The 19307-nt window shown below is 36.7% G+C and overlaps 3 pseudogenes and 5 gene segments (V, D, J or C); all 8 read left to right on the top strand.

Annotated features, from left to right (window-relative positions):
* Positions 1-2354: 2354 nt before the first annotated feature.
* On the top strand, positions 2355-2836 carry LOC120574376. The segment is given in 2 exon segments: positions 2355-2403; positions 2529-2836. Coding segments are annotated over 2 exon segments (357 nt in total).
* Positions 2837-3281: 445 nt separating this feature from the next.
* LOC120574607 lies at positions 3282-3832 on the top strand. The segment is given in 2 exon segments: positions 3282-3391; positions 3489-3832. Coding segments are annotated over 2 exon segments (351 nt in total).
* Positions 3833-4978: 1146 nt separating this feature from the next.
* On the top strand, positions 4979-5515 carry LOC120574375. The segment is given in 2 exon segments: positions 4979-5027; positions 5130-5515. Coding segments are annotated over 2 exon segments (435 nt in total).
* A 1116-nt stretch (positions 5516-6631) lies between these two features.
* LOC120574374 lies at positions 6632-7083 on the top strand. The segment is given in 2 exon segments: positions 6632-6680; positions 6770-7083. Coding segments are annotated over 2 exon segments (363 nt in total).
* A 2129-nt stretch (positions 7084-9212) lies between these two features.
* Positions 9213-10787, top strand: LOC120574373. The segment is given in 3 exon segments: positions 9213-9261; positions 9349-9641; positions 10725-10787. Coding segments are annotated over 3 exon segments (405 nt in total).
* Positions 10788-10924: 137 nt separating this feature from the next.
* LOC120574372 lies at positions 10925-11422 on the top strand (annotated as a pseudogene).
* Positions 11423-11503: 81 nt separating this feature from the next.
* LOC120574370 lies at positions 11504-12449 on the top strand (annotated as a pseudogene).
* Positions 12450-15817: 3368 nt separating this feature from the next.
* LOC120574663 lies at positions 15818-16300 on the top strand (annotated as a pseudogene).
* Positions 16301-19307: the final 3007 nt, after the last annotated feature.

The following is a 19307-nucleotide window of genomic DNA, read 5'->3' as shown; positions in this document are numbered from 1 at the left end:
TTCTAGTCTTCTAAACATCAGTTACAATAATGCATCTTCTGCTTCTCATTCACTGTCATGTTGGTGCTTGAGAGTATCCCAGCATGCATTGGGTGGAACGAAGGTAAGCATGGAACAAGCACAGATCTTCAATAACAAACATTTCTTTGGGTTTCACAAGTGAGTAATCTTTCTGTTTAAAAGTAGCTACCATTCCTGTTTTAAAACTCTAGATGGCAGACAAGGACTGGCTTTAACACGTATCCCAGTGATGTCCATATACAGGAACAAAGACGGAAGTAAAGCAGATTTTTTTTATTTAAATGTTTTCAGCGCCTAATGCTCCAGATATTGATGTTCTCCCCCGTATGATAATCTTTTACAAACTTTTCTGCCATGAAATGACCATAAACCATCACAATGCCACATCCAGGTGTGATGGGCACCACTGCTTCAATCAGATGATATGAATTATGCTTTTTATTATTGTTGTGGTAAAGTTGATAACCTAGTTACTCATTTTAAAATAGCATTTATAACTAATGTGGACACTTCCTAGTCGATGAAAAGGTATTCTAGTTTCATCAAAGAAGATTTTAGATTCCAGTCCAGATGTTTCCTCCCTGTGAGGAGGAGTCAATGCAAAACTCAGATATCTTCCAAAAAAGGAGACATAAGATAGTGTTTGTCGATCTGAAATAAAATAAAAACATTTTTGTAATGATAATTATCTTGATAACTTTTATATATAAACAGTAACACTATTACATTATTTGTAAGTTGCAATTAACTAATTAAATAAATGTGTTCAAATGTTAAAGTGACTTACAGTAAAACATGGGTAATAATGACATTACCAGGGACGGACTGGGGCTAAAAAACAGCCCTGGACTTTCTCCCAAATAGGCCCATCATCCGGCCATTCGCCCGTAGCCGTGCACGACAGACACTAGCCGGGAAGATACTATGCCACAATACTGCCTATCAGACAAGGTATTCACAGCAAGTAACATCTCAAAACCAATGATGATAACTGGGGTTGTGTTTGAAGCCTCAGCCTTCAATGCCATTAGGCTCCATCTGCATTGAAAATAAAATACAAATAATGAAATGTCACTGGCTACAGAAACCCCAAATTACACAAATTTGTAATTATAAAACAGTAGAGTATTAATGACAACACTTTCAGAGATAAAGTAGGCTTCTTGCTGTACCTGAACATGGGGATTAGATTAGTGTAGTTTTAGGTCTATACCAACACTACACTGACAGTGTTAGTTACTATATACTATAACTATTCAAATATAAATATATATAACATGTGTTGCTTTGTCTTAAAGTATTAGCATTGAATAACCTAATTAATATTTTCTCAAAGTTATTTAACACTTTTGATTCATATTAAGGCTGTGAAATGCTGAAAATGACTAGGCCCTATCAATGTTGTCTGTGAAGCTTTCACAACCAACCACCAGCTCTTTGCCAGTTCCACAATAGTAAACGCAAATATGAAAGACAAGGAAAAACTGCACTCTGATGGAAGACAGACAGAAAGTGCAAGCTAGGATGTTTTGGTTAAACTTTTGGTTACATTTGGTGAATTATTTAGTTTGTTAGCACGTTTAGAGTGGTACCAAATGCATGCCTGATTTTTTCCCGTTTAATTTAATACCATAATCTTCATCCTAGCAGCAAAAGTGAGCTCACTACAACCTCTCATATACAACCATGTGAAAACGCGGTCAACCCGTGATTCATTTCTAACGCGTTTAATGTTTCAAATTAACCTAACAAAAATGATTAAACACGTTAAGTGTGACAGCACTAAATGGCACGATCATTTTCATGATCATGATGCTCATGTTGAGCTGATTATGCAATTCGCTAACATAGGGAAAAGGCAGCCTACAATGTTTCCTGCTCCTGGCACAATTAACTCAAGTCTAATGATGTAGGTCTACTCTTCTTCTTCAGTTTTATGTTTACACGTAGCATATAAGTGATTGTATTTGCGCTCCCTGCTGTTGGCTGTTAATATCACTTTAATAGACTTTGTTTTTTTGTGCCGACGGCCGTCGGTTGGATGGCCGTTCTGGACTTTTCCAGAATGCACAGATTGTCAGACCGTCACTGGACATTACGTTAAAAATGTAAATATAATCTGAATTCTAATATACGGTAAGATTATTCTCACTGTAAGAATAAAACAAATTACGTTAAGCAGAAAGCCGTAACATGAAAATGTTTTGGGGAAAGATTGAAGAAAAAACACTGTTCAATCAAAAAGGAGGAGTTAATGCAAAACTCAGATATCTTCACCTCTACTTATCTGAGTGCAGAGAGGAGGACAGAGAACAGTGGACACACAGTTTAACATGATGGACTATAGGACAGGACTGCTGCTTTTAACTCTCTGCTGGGCAGGTGAAGATTTTCACTGCTCTCGATTTGACATTTCCATTTGTATTACTGACATATTTCACATGAAGATTTTCTCTGATCTTTGTACCAAGGTAATGCATGACATGCTTATCGTTTTTGGTTTGCAGGTGTTGATGGTCAGACTCTGACAGAATCTGAACCAGCGGTTAAAAGACCTGGAGAATCTCACAGATTGACCTGTACAACATCTGGATTCACATTTAGTAGCTACAGGATGAACTGGATCAGACAGGCTCCTGGAAAAGGACTGGAGTGTGTTGCGAGTATCTACAGTACTAACATCTACTACTCTCAGTCAGTCCAAGGCCGGTTTACCGTCTCCAGAGACAACAGCAGACAGCAGGTGTATCTGCAGATGAACAGTCTGAAGACTGAAGATTCTGCTGTTTATTATTGTGCTCGAGAGCCACAGTGACACAGGAAGGAGCAATGCTGTACAAAAACTCAACATGTCAAAACATGTGAAATCTTCTTTTCTCATTCACATAATAAGCTTCAGTTCAACATCATCAACACATTCAGAGAAACAGTCTCAATAAAACTCCATTCAGACATGTTTTATTGTAGATCCCCCATATATAGTTGACAATAACTATTCTGTTAATCTGTTGGTTCTGTTGTGAATATAAATCTATTGTCTGACATGTTTGACTTGTGTTAGACAATTTGCGATAAAAACAAATGGAATTTAAGTTTGTTTTAAGTTTGTAATAATAACTACATTTTCGTTAATGTGTCAAAAATATATTCATATCACAATTTAAAGCTTTACTTGTGGCAGGACAGTTCATCCTTCTTTTATAGCCTGTCAGTGGCCTTCTCTATGCAAAGTGAACTTCCTCACAGTCTGATATAAAGACTTGATATCATGCTGTCAGTTGCAGCAGAAGAAGAGAAGCTCCCATCAGATCACCTTCAATAGCAACCATGTTCTCTGTAGCTCTGCTGCTGCTGCTGGCTGCTGGATCCTGTGAGTCTCACTGAGGCAGAGACACTGACAGTATGATCACAGCACACTGTTCTCTGTTATTACACTGACTCAATACTCAACATGTTTTCCTCCACAGGTGTGAAGTGTGAACAGTTGACTCAGCCAGCCTCTGTGACTGTGCAGCCAGGTCAACGTCTGACCATCACCTGTCAGGTCTCTTATTCTGTTGGTAGCTACTACACAGCTTGGATCAGACAGCCTGCAGGGAAAGGACTGGAGTGGATTGGAATGGCAGCAGTTGGATCCACGACATACTTCAAAGATTCATTGAAGAACAAGTTCAGTATCAGCTTGGACTCTTCCAGCAAGACAGTGACTCTAAATGGACAGAATGTGCAGCCTGAAGACACTGCTGTGTATTACTGTGCCAGAGAGCCACAGTAACACAAACCATCAGTAGACCTGAACAAAAACCCCTCAGAGCCTGAACACTTGTAACATGAAGCCACCAGAGGAGGAGCCCTCAGACCACTAATGGTTTCAACAGCAGCTCACTGTTACAGTAAAGAGAGAAACAGACATATTTAGCAATGAAAACGTAAAAGTAATATAACTGCTCTGTAATGTTTTAATTTTTTTTATCGTTTTTAATTGTTTTAAGTAAAGCACTTTGAATTGCCCTGTTGCTGAAATGTGCTATACAAATAAAGCTGCCTTGCCTTAAAGGATTTAGTTTTTTGCATTTTGTCACGTTTCAGTTCCTGAGCAGCTGTTTTCCTCTAAAAGGCTCCAAGATTCTCTGTATGTCTGTTTCTTTAAACATCTGCAAGCACTGAAACCAATAAAAGTCTTTTATTAAAAGCTGCAAAATATATTACTATTCACATGATTGTGGCTGCTGTCAATGTATTTATGTTTGCACCAAATACAGTCAGTAAGCAAATATATGAAAAAATAAATGCAGGTAGCAGCTACTACACAGCTTGGATCAGACAGCATGCAGGGAAAGGACTGGAGTGATTGTACATGGTGGTGTTACATCCACCAAACTACAAAGATTCACTGAAGAACAAGTTCAGTATCGAATTAAGACTCTCCCAGTGACTCATCAGTAGACCTGAACAAAAACCCCTCAGAGCCTGAACACTTGTAACATGAAGCCACCAGAGGAGGAGCCCTCAGACCACTAATGGTTTCAACAGTAGCTCACTGTTACAGTAAAGAGAGAAACAGACATATTTAGCAATGAAAACGTAAAAGTAATATAACTTTGTTTAGTATAATATGTACAATAATAGTAAATAAGTGGAGGCATTTTCCAAAAAGTGTCTTCTCTGTCTGATTAACAAAATTCACGTAAATGACGGACAGCATTATTTCAACTCATAACTGTGTTTTTAAAAGCTCTTAATCTCACAATCTTGTTCACATCTTGCTTTGACTAAATAAAGCATATTTTTTCATAAATAGATGGTTATTCATGGAATCCACACACAGGAAAACGTTATTACTCTTGAAGACTAATACACACATTAGAAACCCTGAATAGTCAGATGAATGATGGAGATAATGTTGATTTGTGTTTCCACAGGTGTGAACAGTATTGATCTCATCCAGACAGACTCAATGGTTGTGCAGCCTGGACAGTCTCTGACCATCAGCTGTCAGGTCTCTGGTTATTCTTTGACTGATGACACCTATGCAACGCACTGAAGACACTCTAGTGTAACTATTTAACCTCTGTGATGGTTGATTATCACAATTTCTTTCCTTACAGGAGTTTGGAGTGAGATCAAACTGGACCAGTCTCCCTCTGAGGTGAAAAGACCTGGAGAGACAGTGAAGATGTCATGTATCATATCTGGTTATAGCATGACAAGCAAGAATATTCACTGGATACGACAGAGACCAGGAGAAGCTCTGGAGTGGATAGCGTGGATGAACACAGGTTCAAACTCTGCTATCTATGGCAGCTCCTTTCAAAGCCGTTTCATCATGACTGAAGATGTTCCCAGCAGCACTCAGTACCTCGAGGTCCAGAGCCTGACAGCAGCAGATTCTGCTGTTTACTTCTGTGCTCGAAGAGACACAGTGACTGAAGACAGTGGAACAGCTGCACAAAAACCTCCACAGACAACAAACTACAATGTGATCTTACTGTAAAGACATCTGAGTTTTCTCACCGCCTGAAAAGCACTTTGATATATCCACATAAAATGTCCATATATTTTAAACTCACAAGTACATATTTATTTTTATAATGATGTCACATCCTCTACAGTAATAGACATAGTTCTTTCAATTGTCAAACCATTATCTAATTTGCCAAAGTCTTATTCATGCGTACTAACCATGAATGGTATAATAGTATGACACAGTGAGATCAATACAAAGCAGTTGTCATAAATGATACTAGATGTTGGTGATCAGAATGAAACTGATTATTTATATTATTGCCAATACTCTCATGTGCTGCTCATTCTGCTCACAGAGACCAATGAGAAACAGAGCCTTGATACTTTGTACAACACTTGTAACATGAAGCCACCAGAGGAGGAGCCCTCAGACCACTAATGGTTTCAACACCAGCTCACTGTTACAGTAAAGAGAGAAACAGTCTTAGGTTCTTAATTCTCTTGCTGGAGTTTAAATAATTTCACTGATCATTGTCTCTTCTCCCACAACAAAACTGAATTACATGTTTACATTGTTAAATGCACACAACTGAAACATGTTGCATGTCAGAGTTTTCCTGGAACAAATGCATGAAACCCTGATCTTATTCTAAGGACTCAAAATTTCAAATTTGAAAAAAAGGAGACATAAGATAATGTTTGTCGATCTCAAACCAAGCATACAAGGTAATTTAATAAATTAAAATCCAATTTTCTAATGATAATTATCTTGATAACTTGTATATATAAACAGTAACACTATTACATTATTTGTAAGTTGCATTTAACAAAAAACATCTGCCAAGTAAATAAATGTGTTCAAATGTTAGAGTGACTTACAGTAAAACATGGACAATAATCACATTACGTTAAAAATGTAAATAGAATCTGAATTCTAAGATACAGTAAGATTATTCTTACTGTAAGAATGACACAAATTACGTTAAGGAGAAAGCCGTAACATGAAAATATGTTTTGAGGAGAGATTGAACAAAGGACACTGTTCAATCAAAAAGGAGGAGTTAATGCAAAACTCAGATATCTTCCACCTCTACTTATCTGAGTGCAGAGAGGAGGACAGAGAACAGTGGAAACACAGTTTAACATGATGGACTATAGGACAGGACTGCTGCTTTTAACTGTCTGCTGGGCAGGTGAAGATTTTCACTGATCTTAATTTAACATAGCTTTTATTTGGTGTCATCAGCTTATTTCACTTGATGTTTTTTAATCCTCTTGACAGGTGTTGATGGTCAGACTCTGACAGAATCTGAACCAGCGATTAAAAGACCTGGAGAATCCCACAGATTGACCTGTACAACATCTGGATTCACATTCAGCAGCTACGCTATGAACTGGGTCAGACAGGCTCCTGGAAAAGGACTGGAGTGGATTGCTTTTATACACACAGGCAGTTCTGATCTCTATTACTCCCAGTCAGTCCAGGGGAGATTCACCATCTCCAGAGATGACTCCAGCAGTAAACTCTATCTGCAGATGAACAGTCTGAAGACCGAGGACACAGCAGTGTATTACTGTGCCCGAGAGACACAGTGAGAGACGATAATAGGAGAGTCATACAAAAACTACTTCCTCTATTTACAATCACCACTGGGATCATATAGTTGACTCAGTATTACTTTTTTGTGCCATTCTGCTGATAAGTACACAAGTACCACAAGTCAATGCAAGAAGTTCATGCAAAAATCTATATTTTGGTAGCATTTAAAATTAAAAAGCTTCCACATGATTTTCAGATTGTACACAAGTTTTCTCATGAAAATGACAGAACCAATTTTACACCAAATCCTGGAATTCTCACATTTTACAGCCATTAAAAGGAAGCATCAACAAACCAAAACCTTGTTGAAAATTAGTTAGAAACAAAAAAATGGCAACTGATTTCCTCATTTTTTTTGAGTACTGCTTACTTATTCGGGTTTACAGTGTACATAAGTATACAATGACATTTGTTTTGTTTTCTATAAAAAATCTGAAGTTAATAAAAAACATTCTGAGCTGTAATGAAAAAAATTTAAGAAAATTATAATCCTCTAATCATCAGTTACAACAATGCATCTTCTGCTTTTCATTCACTGTCATGTTGGTGCTTGAGTGTATCCCAGCATGCAATGGGTGGAAGGAAGGGAAACAGGGAAAAAGCACATGCTTGAATAACAAACTAATCTTATTGGGTGTCACAAGTGAGTTATCTTCTTGAATGTTAAAAGTAGCTACCATTCCTGTTTTAAAACTCTAGAGGGCAGACAAGCACTGGCTTTAACACGTATCCCAGTGACGTCCATATACAGGAACAAAGACAGGGAAGAAAAGCAGTAAATGTTATATTTAATTGTTTTCAGCCCCTAATTCTCCAGATATTGATATTCTCCTCCTAATGATAATCTGTTATCAAATTTTCTGCCATGAAGTGACCGTAAACCTTCACCATGCCACATCCAGGTGTGCTGGGCACCACTCATCCACTGGTTGTAGCTTATCGTTTAAATATAATCAATCAGATGCATACCTGTCAAGTATCCCGTTTTGGCCGGGAAAGTCACGTATTTTACCCTTCTTTCCCGCCGTCCTCCCGTATTAGTATTTTCCCGTAAATCTTCCGTATTTTAACCTGCGTTATTAAAAAATAATAATAGCCCGGGCCCGAGCGGAGTAAAAAAAACAAAAACATTCCCAATCTGAGCTCTGTCACTAGCTTCGCGATAACCTGCAGTAGGCAGTAGCCTACTACAGCATATATCTATGCTTACTACAGGTACTGTAGGTGGCAGTTGACGCAAGGTTAGTGTGTGAGGTCAGATGATGAGTAACAACGCAGGGAAAAAAACAGAAAAAAAAACAGATGGATGATGGACGCTACGACAGAGAAGGTGCGCTGCCAAAACTTATGAAGGCTTTACTATGCATTCCCCATAGCAAAGCAAGTTCATAAAGGGTGTTTAGCATGGTACGAAAGATTGTTACAGAGAATAGGAAGACGTTAGACAACAGAACTGTTTGCGCTCTACTCTCATGTAAAATGAACCACTTTGGCCCAGCCCACAAATACACTCCTTCCAAAACAGTCTTAAAGAATGCAAAGTCTGCAACAAATTTGTACAATAACACACTAAAAGAGTAAAGAAAGGTTATGTGAAATGAAAAGAAAAACTGTAAAAGAAAATCAATATGAAATGAAAAGAATGTGTGGAATGAAAATAAAATGTAAATGTAAAGACAAGCAATGTTATAAATTGTAAATGTTTTCAGTATTCTGCATCAAGTGGTGATTTTAGCTTTCTTGTACACCTGTCTTAAAATGTAAGGGATACTGGAGCTTGGTTGGGGTGGTGGGACTGCTCGCGGTGGGCGCCGGAAAATTTCCCTTATTTTCAAATCCAAAACTTGACAGGTATGATCAGATGACATTGTCCTTAAATTATTGTTGTGGTAATGTTGATACCCAAGTTACTCATTGTTAAACAGCATTTAAAAATGAGCAAACTAATATGGAAACTTCCTGTTCAGTACACATTAATTCTAGTTTTCCAAAGAAGATGTTAGATTAAGTCCAGTCCAGATGTTTCCTCCCTGTGAGGAGGAGTCGATGCAAAACTCAGATATCTTCACCTCTACTTATCTGAGTGCAGAGAGGAGGACAGAGAACAGTGGACACACAGTTTAACATGATGGACTATAGGACAGGACTGCTGCTTTTAACTCTCTGCTGGGCAGGTGAAGATTTTCAATTGTCTTAATTTGACATAGCTTTTATTTAGTGTCATCATCTTATTTCACTTGATGTTTTTTATATCTTGACAGGTGTTGATGGTCAGACTCTGACAGAATCTGAACCAGTGATTAAAAGACCTGGAGAATCCCACAGATTGACCTGTACAACATCTGGATTGTCATTCAGTAGCTACTATATGGCCTGGATCAGACAGGCTCCTGGAAAAGGACTGGAGTGGATTGCTACTGCTGATACTGGTAGTGGCAAATACTACTCTCAGTCAGTCCAAGGCCGGTTTACCGTCTCCAGAGACAACAGCAGAGAGCAGCTGTATCTGCAGATGAACAGTCTGAAGACTGAAGATTCTGCTGTTTATTTTTGTGCTCGAGAGCCACAGTGACTGGAGTTGGTTGAGCAGCTGTACAAAATCCTACAGTACTCATTCTTTCAGGCTGGTAGTGCACAAGTCTGAAATAGTTTTCATAAAATGTATATATTTAAACATTTAATATTACATTTTTGTTGTTTTCAGGTTGTTGTTATTTTATATTCTGTAATTTTATTTTCATATATGATTTTATTATAAATTAATAATCCTCCCTGCATTATACACAAACTTGAAAACACATTAAAAACACAATACAAATCACTCATTGATAAAAGGTCCAAAGACAGCCCAACAATCTTGCTGAAATTAAACTTCTAGAAATACTTTACATTTCTACAAAGTGAGACACAATACTGTCTGTAAATGATATGATGTGGAATCTATGAGAATGAAAAATAATGTTACTGTTTCTTTTATAAAATCACTAGAGGACAGTCAGTGTCTAGTTTCTCTCTCCTCTGTTACTAAAAGGAGAAACTCAGATCTGCTGTTCTCATTGATCTTATCTGACTGATACTCAAACTCTGAAATGATTCATATTGCTCTGTAATAAAATCAATAGGTAAATAAGAATATGCCACTCTTTTCATCACATACTGTAATATCATTAAAATTATTTCTAAGAGAAAACAGCTGAAAGTGGAGATCAGTGATGCCAGCATTTAACGTTATAGTTTAGAGTGAATTTACTTGTATCGTGTATAGAGCTAACTATTTTATATAAAAAAGCTTATTTTATAATTTGTTATGGTTCTTAATTCAATTTGTCAGCCACAGTTTTCATCAATTGAAATACTTTAAAATTACAATCAATGATACACCATAATATGTATATACTGTATAATCTTCAAGTGATGGAATACATTCAGCTCACATCTCAATTTTGAAAGAATGTAATCTAACTAAAGTAGAAATGAATCCTCAAAGTCAGTCTCTCTTCCATAATTTCATCTAATAATTATGTAAATCATAACTGCATCAGAAACGGAATAGTCTTTAGGAAACATAATTGTGATGATAATTAGTCAAACTACAAAAAACAATCTTTTCATTAACTATCAAAAATGTTTTTGTCAGAGATTCAAGTTCCACCTTTTCTTTGTGAGTGATGAAGACCTGAACTTTTCATCTTCATTTTGATTTATTCAAATATACTTTAGTCAGCTGATTTACTATCATCAGTATGTGAATCAGCCTCCTTGTGTGTTGCCTCATAAAGAAGTGAAGTGTGTGTGTGTCAGTGAGAGACAGAAGAGCTGACATCAGTTCAGCTTCAACATCAACATGTTCTCTGTAGCTCTGATACTGCTGCTGGCTGCTGGATCCTGTGAGGAGCTTTCAGTGGATTCACTCTAATACACACATTAGAAACCCTGAATAGTCAGATGAATGATGGAGATAATGTTGATTTGTGTTTCCACAGGTGTGAACAGTATTGATCTCATCCAGACAGACTCAATGGTTGTGCAGCCTGGACAGTCTCTGACCATCAGCTGTCAGGTCTCTGGTTATTCTTTGACTGATAACAGCTATGCAACAGGTTGGATCAGACAGAGTGAAGGAAAACCAATGGACTGGATTTCCCATCAGTGGGGAACAAGTGGCCTTCGTCAAAATAATGCTCTGAAGAACAAGTTCAGCTACAGCAGAGACACTTCTGCTCTAACAGTGACTCTAAAGGACAGAATGTGCAGCCTGAGGACACAGCTGTGTATTATGCTACGTCAGCCCACAGTGATACAAACCACCAACAGACCTGCACAAATACCCAGTAAGCAGCAAGACTCAACCACACACACATTTTCTAAATGTGAACATTAATAAAGACAGCACTCATTGCTGATGCGTTAATAAACATGAACGGTTATGAAGTATTTTTTCCTGTCAGCAAAGGGATAGAAAATAATATAATAATTTTAAACAGCAGCTATATATCTTCACAAATAGGATGTAAATATCCCTTCTGGTATTTGGACTACTGTAGATGAAAAAGCGCTCTAAACTGCTACATCGTTAGCTAACAATAATAGTAGAACATTGTATTTTATTTCCCATTATTTTCTGTCAGTCCAGAAATCAGTTTCATATTTCACAGTTTCCTCTGCTGTTGTAGAGATACTCTACTTATGGAAATGTATCTGTGTGACATGTTCCCATTTTTAAACCGTAGAGGGAGGTCTATGCAAACTCGTCCTCTCTTTTAAACACACCATCAGCAACTTGTGCCAGAAAACTGGGAGACGGTTTGATATATTTTTTGAAACACTCAGATCAGAAAGCACTGAACGACGACTGCTTCTCCCAGAATGGAAAACACCATTAATCTGAGTTTTAATTGTAGTTACTATTCATGGTGAGAAAAAATAATTCTGCTTTACTTCTTTAGTAAATGTCCAACCTGTAATTTACAAGTTTGTTGGATGATTATCACAATTTCTTTCCTTACAGGAGTTTGGAGTGAGATCAAACTGGACCAGTCTCCCTCTGAGGTGGAAAAGACCTGGAGAAGGTGAAGATGTCATGTATCATATCTGGTTATAGCATGACAAGCAAGAATATTCACGGTGCTACGACAGACCAGGAGAAGCTCTGGAGTGGATTGGGTGGATGAACACAGGTTCAAACTCTGCTAGCTATGGCAGCTCCTTCCAAAGCCGTTTCATCATGACTGAAGATGTTCCCAGCAGCACTCAGTACCTCGAGGTCCAGAGCCTGACAGCAGCAGATTCTGCTGTTTACTTCTGTGCTCGGCACAGAACAGTGACTGAAAGACAGGGAGCAGCTGCACAAAAACCTCCATAGACAACAAACAGCAATTTGATCTTACTGTAATGACATCTGAGTTTTCTCACCACCTGAAAAGCCCTTTGATATATCCACATAAAATGTATATATATTTTAAACTCACAAGTACATATTTATTTTAATAATGATGTTACAACCTCTACAGTAATAGACATAATTCTATCAACTGTCAAACCATATTGCCAAAGTCTTATTCATGAGTACTAACCATGAATGGTATAATAGTATGACACAGTGAGGTCAATACAAAGCAGTTGTCATACATGATAATAGATTTTTGGTGATCAGAATGAAACCGATTATTTATATTATTGCCAATACTCTCATGTGTTGCCCAATCTGCTCACAGAGACCAATGAGAAACAGAGCCTTGATACCAAGATTAAACATACTGTAATTTAACAAATTTGAATAAACCTTGAAAAAACAGATGTAATTTGTGTATTATTAGAATACATGTGGCTATAGATTTAATACTGATAAACATGTTACACAAATTACGCACATTCATTTCCCAGTTTCATTAAATATCTCCAGTCCAGATGTTTCCTCCCCTGTGAGGAGGAGTCGACCAAAACACATGATTCTCCACCACCTACTTATCTGATTGCAGAGAGGAGGACAGAGAACAGTGGACACACAGTTTAACATGATGGACTATAGGACAGGACTGCTGCTTTTAACTCTCTGCTGGGCAGGTGAAGATTTTCACTGATCTTGATTAAACATAATTCTGATTGTGTAAGCAACTAAGATCATGTGGTTTTTATATCTTGACAGGTGTTGATGGTCAGACTCTGACAGAATCTGAACCAGCGATTAAAAGACCTAGAGAATCCCACAGATTGACCTGTACAACATCTGGATTCACAATGAGCAGCTACTACATGGCCTGATAGCAACGGCTCCTGGAAAAGGACTGGAGTGGATTGCTACTGATACTGGTGGTAGCACCAAATACTACTCTCAGTCAGTTCAAGGCCGGTTTACCGTCTCCAGAGACTACAGACAGCAGCTGTATCTGCAGATGAACAGTCTGAAGACTGAAGATTCTGCTGTTTATTATTGTGCTCGACACCCACAGTGACTGGAGTTGGTTGAGCAGCTGTACAAAAATCCTAGAGCATTATTTCAGGCTGATGAAGCCAAATAATGAAGATGATATATGAATGTAATATTTACATCATATATTTTATACATAATTTTTTTATATTACAAAGTAGTATTACTTATTACTAAGTTTTTTCCCCTAAATTTTACATTACATATACTTTTTAGATAATAAATGACCCTTTTTCTCTTCATTAGATAACGTCCTGCTTTCCTGAGAAATATTATGACTCAACATTAAACACACAAAAACACAATAAAGATCACTTGTTGGTAAAAGTGCCAAAAACATCACAAGGATCTGGTTGCTTAAATTAAATTACTTCAATTACTGCAGTAAGAAACATTTCTTGTCTTTCCTCATCCTCCCTGGGCTGATAAACTCTGCACTGTCTCACATGACTAATGTCCTCAGGTCAAGTCATTCAAAATGAGACAACACAGACATTTGAGTATGATTGTTGTATGACTGGCTTTTAAGAATTCTGAATAAAAACAAGTAAAAATCATGCTGCATGATATTTGATATATGATTTGATTTCTGACATAACCACACACATATGAAGCTAAAATATGTTGTTTTTTTACAGAAGAGTAACTTGAAAATGGATGAACTACAATAGTTTTCATCTTTGTTAAAGGATTTAGTTTTTTTACATTTTGTCACGTTTCAGTTCCTGAGCAGCTGTTTTCCTCTAAAAGGCTCCAAGTTTCTCTGTATGTCTGTTTCTTTAAACATCTGCAAGCACTGAAACCAATAAAAGTCCTTAATTAAAAGCTGCAAAATATATTACTATTCACATGATTCTGGCTAATGTCAGTGGATTTATGTTTGCAGCAAATACAGTCAGCAAGCAAATATATGAAAAAATAAATGCAGGTAGCAGCTACTACACAGCTTGGATCAGACAGCATGCAGGGAAAGGACTGGAGTGATTGTACATGGTGGTGTTACATCCACCAAACTACAAAGATTCACTGAAGAACAAGTTCAGTATCGAATTATGACTCTCCCAGTGACTCATCAGTAGACCTGAACAAAAACCCCTCAGAGCCTGAACACTTGTAACATGAAGCCACCAGAGGAGGAGCCCTCAGACCACTAATGGTTTCAACACCAGCTCACTGTCACACTAAAGGATGAAACAATCTTTATATTTGTTTCAAATGGTGATTTATTTACAGAACAGTATGAATGAATCCTCAAAAAGTCAGTTTGTCTTTCATAACATCGTTATTAATTTCCGTTAACAATTTAAAATGTGTTTGTCAGAGAACCAATTTCCACAATTCCACCACTACCCCTAGTCTTGTCAAGAGAACCATCTGGACAACATCTGGAAGGGCTTTGAAACTGAACTTGCCATTCAAAACTCTTTTCTTTATCCATTTCTGCTCAAGGCTTGTTTCTGCTAGCCACCCAAAACATTACTGTGCATCACTTCCTGGTTTCCCAAAACTAAAGAGCGTCCCGAGGACCAAATCACAAAACGTGCGTGCATTAATCCTACATCAAAAACAACTAGTGGTGTTAAAAGCATTTGTGTTAACTCTTTATTATGGTGTTAATTTTGACAGCCCTAGTTTAAATATTTGGAGGTTTCAATCACTGATACATCATTGTCTGTACTCCCACAAGATAAACTGAATTACACTTTTTGAAATCGTTTAACATTAATTTACCTTATTAAAGTGATTATGTTGAAATGCAGCTGAATTTTCTTCAAATGTTGCATTTTTTGCTCTGAATTTTAGTAGTTTAAAAATCAATGTTTCGTCTAATAATATTGTACATAAGCTTTAGTCACATGAAAAAACAGCAATTTGATCATAAATAACTTTAGGAGACATGAGATGTTGTTTACCTATCTCAAGCCGACAAGGTGATTTACCTCCTACATGAACTGAAAGCAATTTTTTGAATAAAAATATTATTAATAACTTTTATTTATGAACAGTAACATTATTCCATTATTTGTACTCTGTATTGATCAAAAGTGAGAGTAAATAAACACATTCAAATGTTACAAAGTGACTTAAAGTAAAAATAAATCAAAATAAAGGATTAGGTAACATCAGGTTAAAAATGTGAAACAAAGTCAAAATGTTAAGATATATACGGTGAGATGATTTGTGAAAACACAAAATACAGTTAGGTGAAAGCCAAAAAAGGAGGAGTCAATGCAAAACTCAGATATCTTCACCTCTACTTATCTGAGTGCAGAGAGGAGGACAGAGAACAGTGGACACACAGTTTAACATGATGGACTATAGGACAGGACTGCTGCTTTTAACTCTCTGCTGTGCAGGAGAAGATTTTCACTGATGTTAATTTGAATTTATCATTAAAACATTACCAAAATAAAAACTGATTATTTTCTTTATTTGACAGGTGTTGATGGTCAGACTCTGACAGAATCTGAACCAGCGGTTAAAAGACCTGGAGAATCTCACAGATTGACCTGTACAACATCTGGATTCACATTTAGTAGCTACTGGATGAACTGGATCAGACAGGCTCCTGGAAAAGGACTGGAGTGGATTGCTACTGATACTGGTGGTAGTAGCAAATACTACTCTCAGTCAGTTCAAGGCCGGTTTACCATCTCCAGAGACAACAGCAGAGAGCAGCTGTATCTGCAGATGAACAGTCTGAAGACTGAAGATTCTGCTGTTTATTATTGTGCTCGAGAGCCACAGTGACTGGAGTTGGTTGAGCAGCTGTACAAAATCCTACAGTACTCATTCTTTCAGGCTTTTTGTGCACAAGTTTGAAATATTTTTCATAAAATGTAGATATTTAACCCTTGTGTGGTGTTCATATTTTTTTTACACAGCCAATGTTCCTGGGTCTGGTGGACCCTCCACATTATTAGGCTTTTAAATCAATACAGCCATACCAATTTATGTAAAAATACTTAATAGATGTTTACTATAGCTCAATTACCAATGATCGCGCATATAATGTATGGTTCATATTTGCCGTTTACCCCTGTGAGATCACATTTCTGATCATATGATCATTTTCCTTTTTTGTGAGAAAACAGGGAAATTAAATTATAAAAAAGGTAAAAAAAAAATAGAAACAAGATTTTTCATCTTTACTGGTGCTTATTTCTTAGAACATAATGAGAACAGGTGAAAGTGCTTGAAATGTAACAATTTTGTAGCTTTGTGTGGGAATAGCAGGTTTAGAAAGACAACATAGTTTCATAGCACCTACATTTAAATACACTCGGGTCTGATAGACCTGAACACCTCATATGTAATGATTATGTGTAGGGGGGGTGTACCATGTACAGTCATTAAAAATAAGTTATTTTTTATGTTCTTCACAGAAAATGAGCCAAGGCCAAAGAGTTTGAGTTTGAAAAATAATAAATATCATAATTTTTCTTTTAGCAAACATTGAAAATGGGTCCCACACAAGGATTAATATTTTATATTACATTTTTGTTGTTTTCAGGTTGTTAATTTGTTTTATATTCTGTAATTTTATTTTCATATATGCTTTAATTATAAATTAATAATCCTCATGATTCATATTGCTGTTTAATAAAAATCAATAGATAAATAAAAATATGTTACTCTTTCTATCGCACACTGTAATTTCGTTAAAATTATTTCTAAAAGAAAACAGCTGAAAGTGGAGATGAGGGATGACAGCATTTAACGTTATTTTTTAGAGTGAATTTACCTGTATCGTGTATGGAGATATCTATTTTATATAAAAAAGATTATTAATGTTTGAAGATAGAATAATAATATAGTCATTAAATATCTCCAGTCCAGATGTTTCCTCCCTGTGAGGAGGAGTCGAGGCAAAACTCAGATATCTTCACCTCTACTTATCTGAGTGCAGAGAGGAGGACAGAGAACAGTGGACACACAGTTTAACATGATGGACTATAGGACAGGACTGCTGCTTTTAACTCTCTGCTGGGCAGGTGAAGATTTTCACTGATATTTATTTGACACAGTTTTAATTTCTATAACTGACATATTTTACATTTTCTTTTTGTCTTGACAGGTGTTGATGGTCAGACTCTGACAGAATCTGAACCAGTGGTTAAAAGACCTGGAGAATCTCACAGATTGACCTGTACAGCCTCTGGGTTGAACTTTGGTAGCTCTTGGATGGCCTGGGTCAGACAGGTTCCTGGAAAAGGACTGGAGTGGGTAGCAACTATTGAATATGATAGTGACAGAATCTTCTACTCTCAGTCAGTCCAGGGCCGGTTTACCATCTCCAGAGACAACAGCAGAGAGCAGCTGTATCTGCAGATGAACAGTCTGAAGACTGAAGATTCTGCTGTTTATTATTGTGCTCGATAGACACAGTGACTGAAGACAGTGGAGCAGCTGCACAAAAACCTCCACAGACAACAAACAACGTGATCTTAATGACATCTGAGTTTTCTCACTGCCTGAAAAGCACTTTGATATATCCACATAAAATGTCTATATATTTTAAACTCACAAGTACATATTTATTTTTATAATGATGTCACATCCTCTACAGTAATAGACATAGATCTTTCAATTGTCAAACCATTATATAATTTGCCAAAGTCTTATTCATGAGTACTAACCTTGAATGGTATAATAGTATAATATAAATATATCATATGATCATGTCATATAATATATGACACAGTGAGCTCAATACAAAGCAGTAATATAAATGATACTATATTTTGGGGATCAGAATGAAACCAATTATTTCTATTATTGCCAATGCTCTCATGTGCTGCCCATTCTGCTCACAGAGACCAATGAGAAACTTTGTATAACACTTGTAACATGAAGCCACCAGAGGAGGAGCCCTCAGACCACTAATGGTTTCAACACCAGCACACAGCCTGCACTCTTGCTGGAGTTTAAATACTTTGGGGTTTCAATCACTTATCATTGTCTCTTCATCAACAACAAAAACTGAATTACATGTTTACATTGTTAAATGCACACAACTGAAACGTGTTGCATGTCAGGGTTTTCCTGGAACAAATGCATGAAACCCTGATCTTATTATCAGGACTCAAAATATGAAATTTAAAAAAAGGAGACATAAGATAATGTTTGTCGATCTAAAACCAAGCATACAAGGTGATTTAATAAACGAAAATCCAATTTTCTAATGATAATTATCTTGATAACTTTATATATATACAGCAACACTATTACATTATTTGGGAGTTGCATTTAACAAAAAACATCTCTAAGTAAATAAATGTGTTCAAATGTTAGAGTGACTTACAGTAAAACATGGATAATAATCACATTACGTTCAAAATGTAAATAGAATCTGAATTCTAAGATACAGTAAGATTATTCTTACTGTAAGAATTACAATTACGTTAAGGAGAAAGCCGTAACATGAAAATATGTTTTGAGGAAAGATTGAACAAAAACACTGTTCAATCAAAAGGAGGAGTTAATGCAAACTCAGATATCTTCCACCTCTACTTATCTGAGTGCAGAGAGGAGGACAGAGAACAGTGGACACACAGTTTAACATGATGGACTATAGGACAGGACTGCTGCTTTTAACTCTCTGCTGGGCAGGTGAAGATTTTCAATGATCATAATTTAACATAGCTTTTATTTGGTGTCATCAGCTTATTTCACTTGATGTTTTTATCCTCTTGACAGATGTTGAGTGAGTCAGACTCTGACAGAATCTGAACCAGCGTTAAAAGACCTGGAGAATCTCACAGATTGACCTGTACAACATCTGGATTCACA

This window comes from Perca fluviatilis, chromosome 15, assembly GCF_010015445.1.
Source record: "Perca fluviatilis chromosome 15, GENO_Pfluv_1.0, whole genome shotgun sequence".
NCBI classification, from domain to species: domain Eukaryota; kingdom Metazoa; phylum Chordata; class Actinopteri; order Perciformes; family Percidae; genus Perca; species Perca fluviatilis.
Note: the sequence above shows the minus strand (reverse complement) of the source record. Positions and strands in the feature narration are given on the sequence as shown.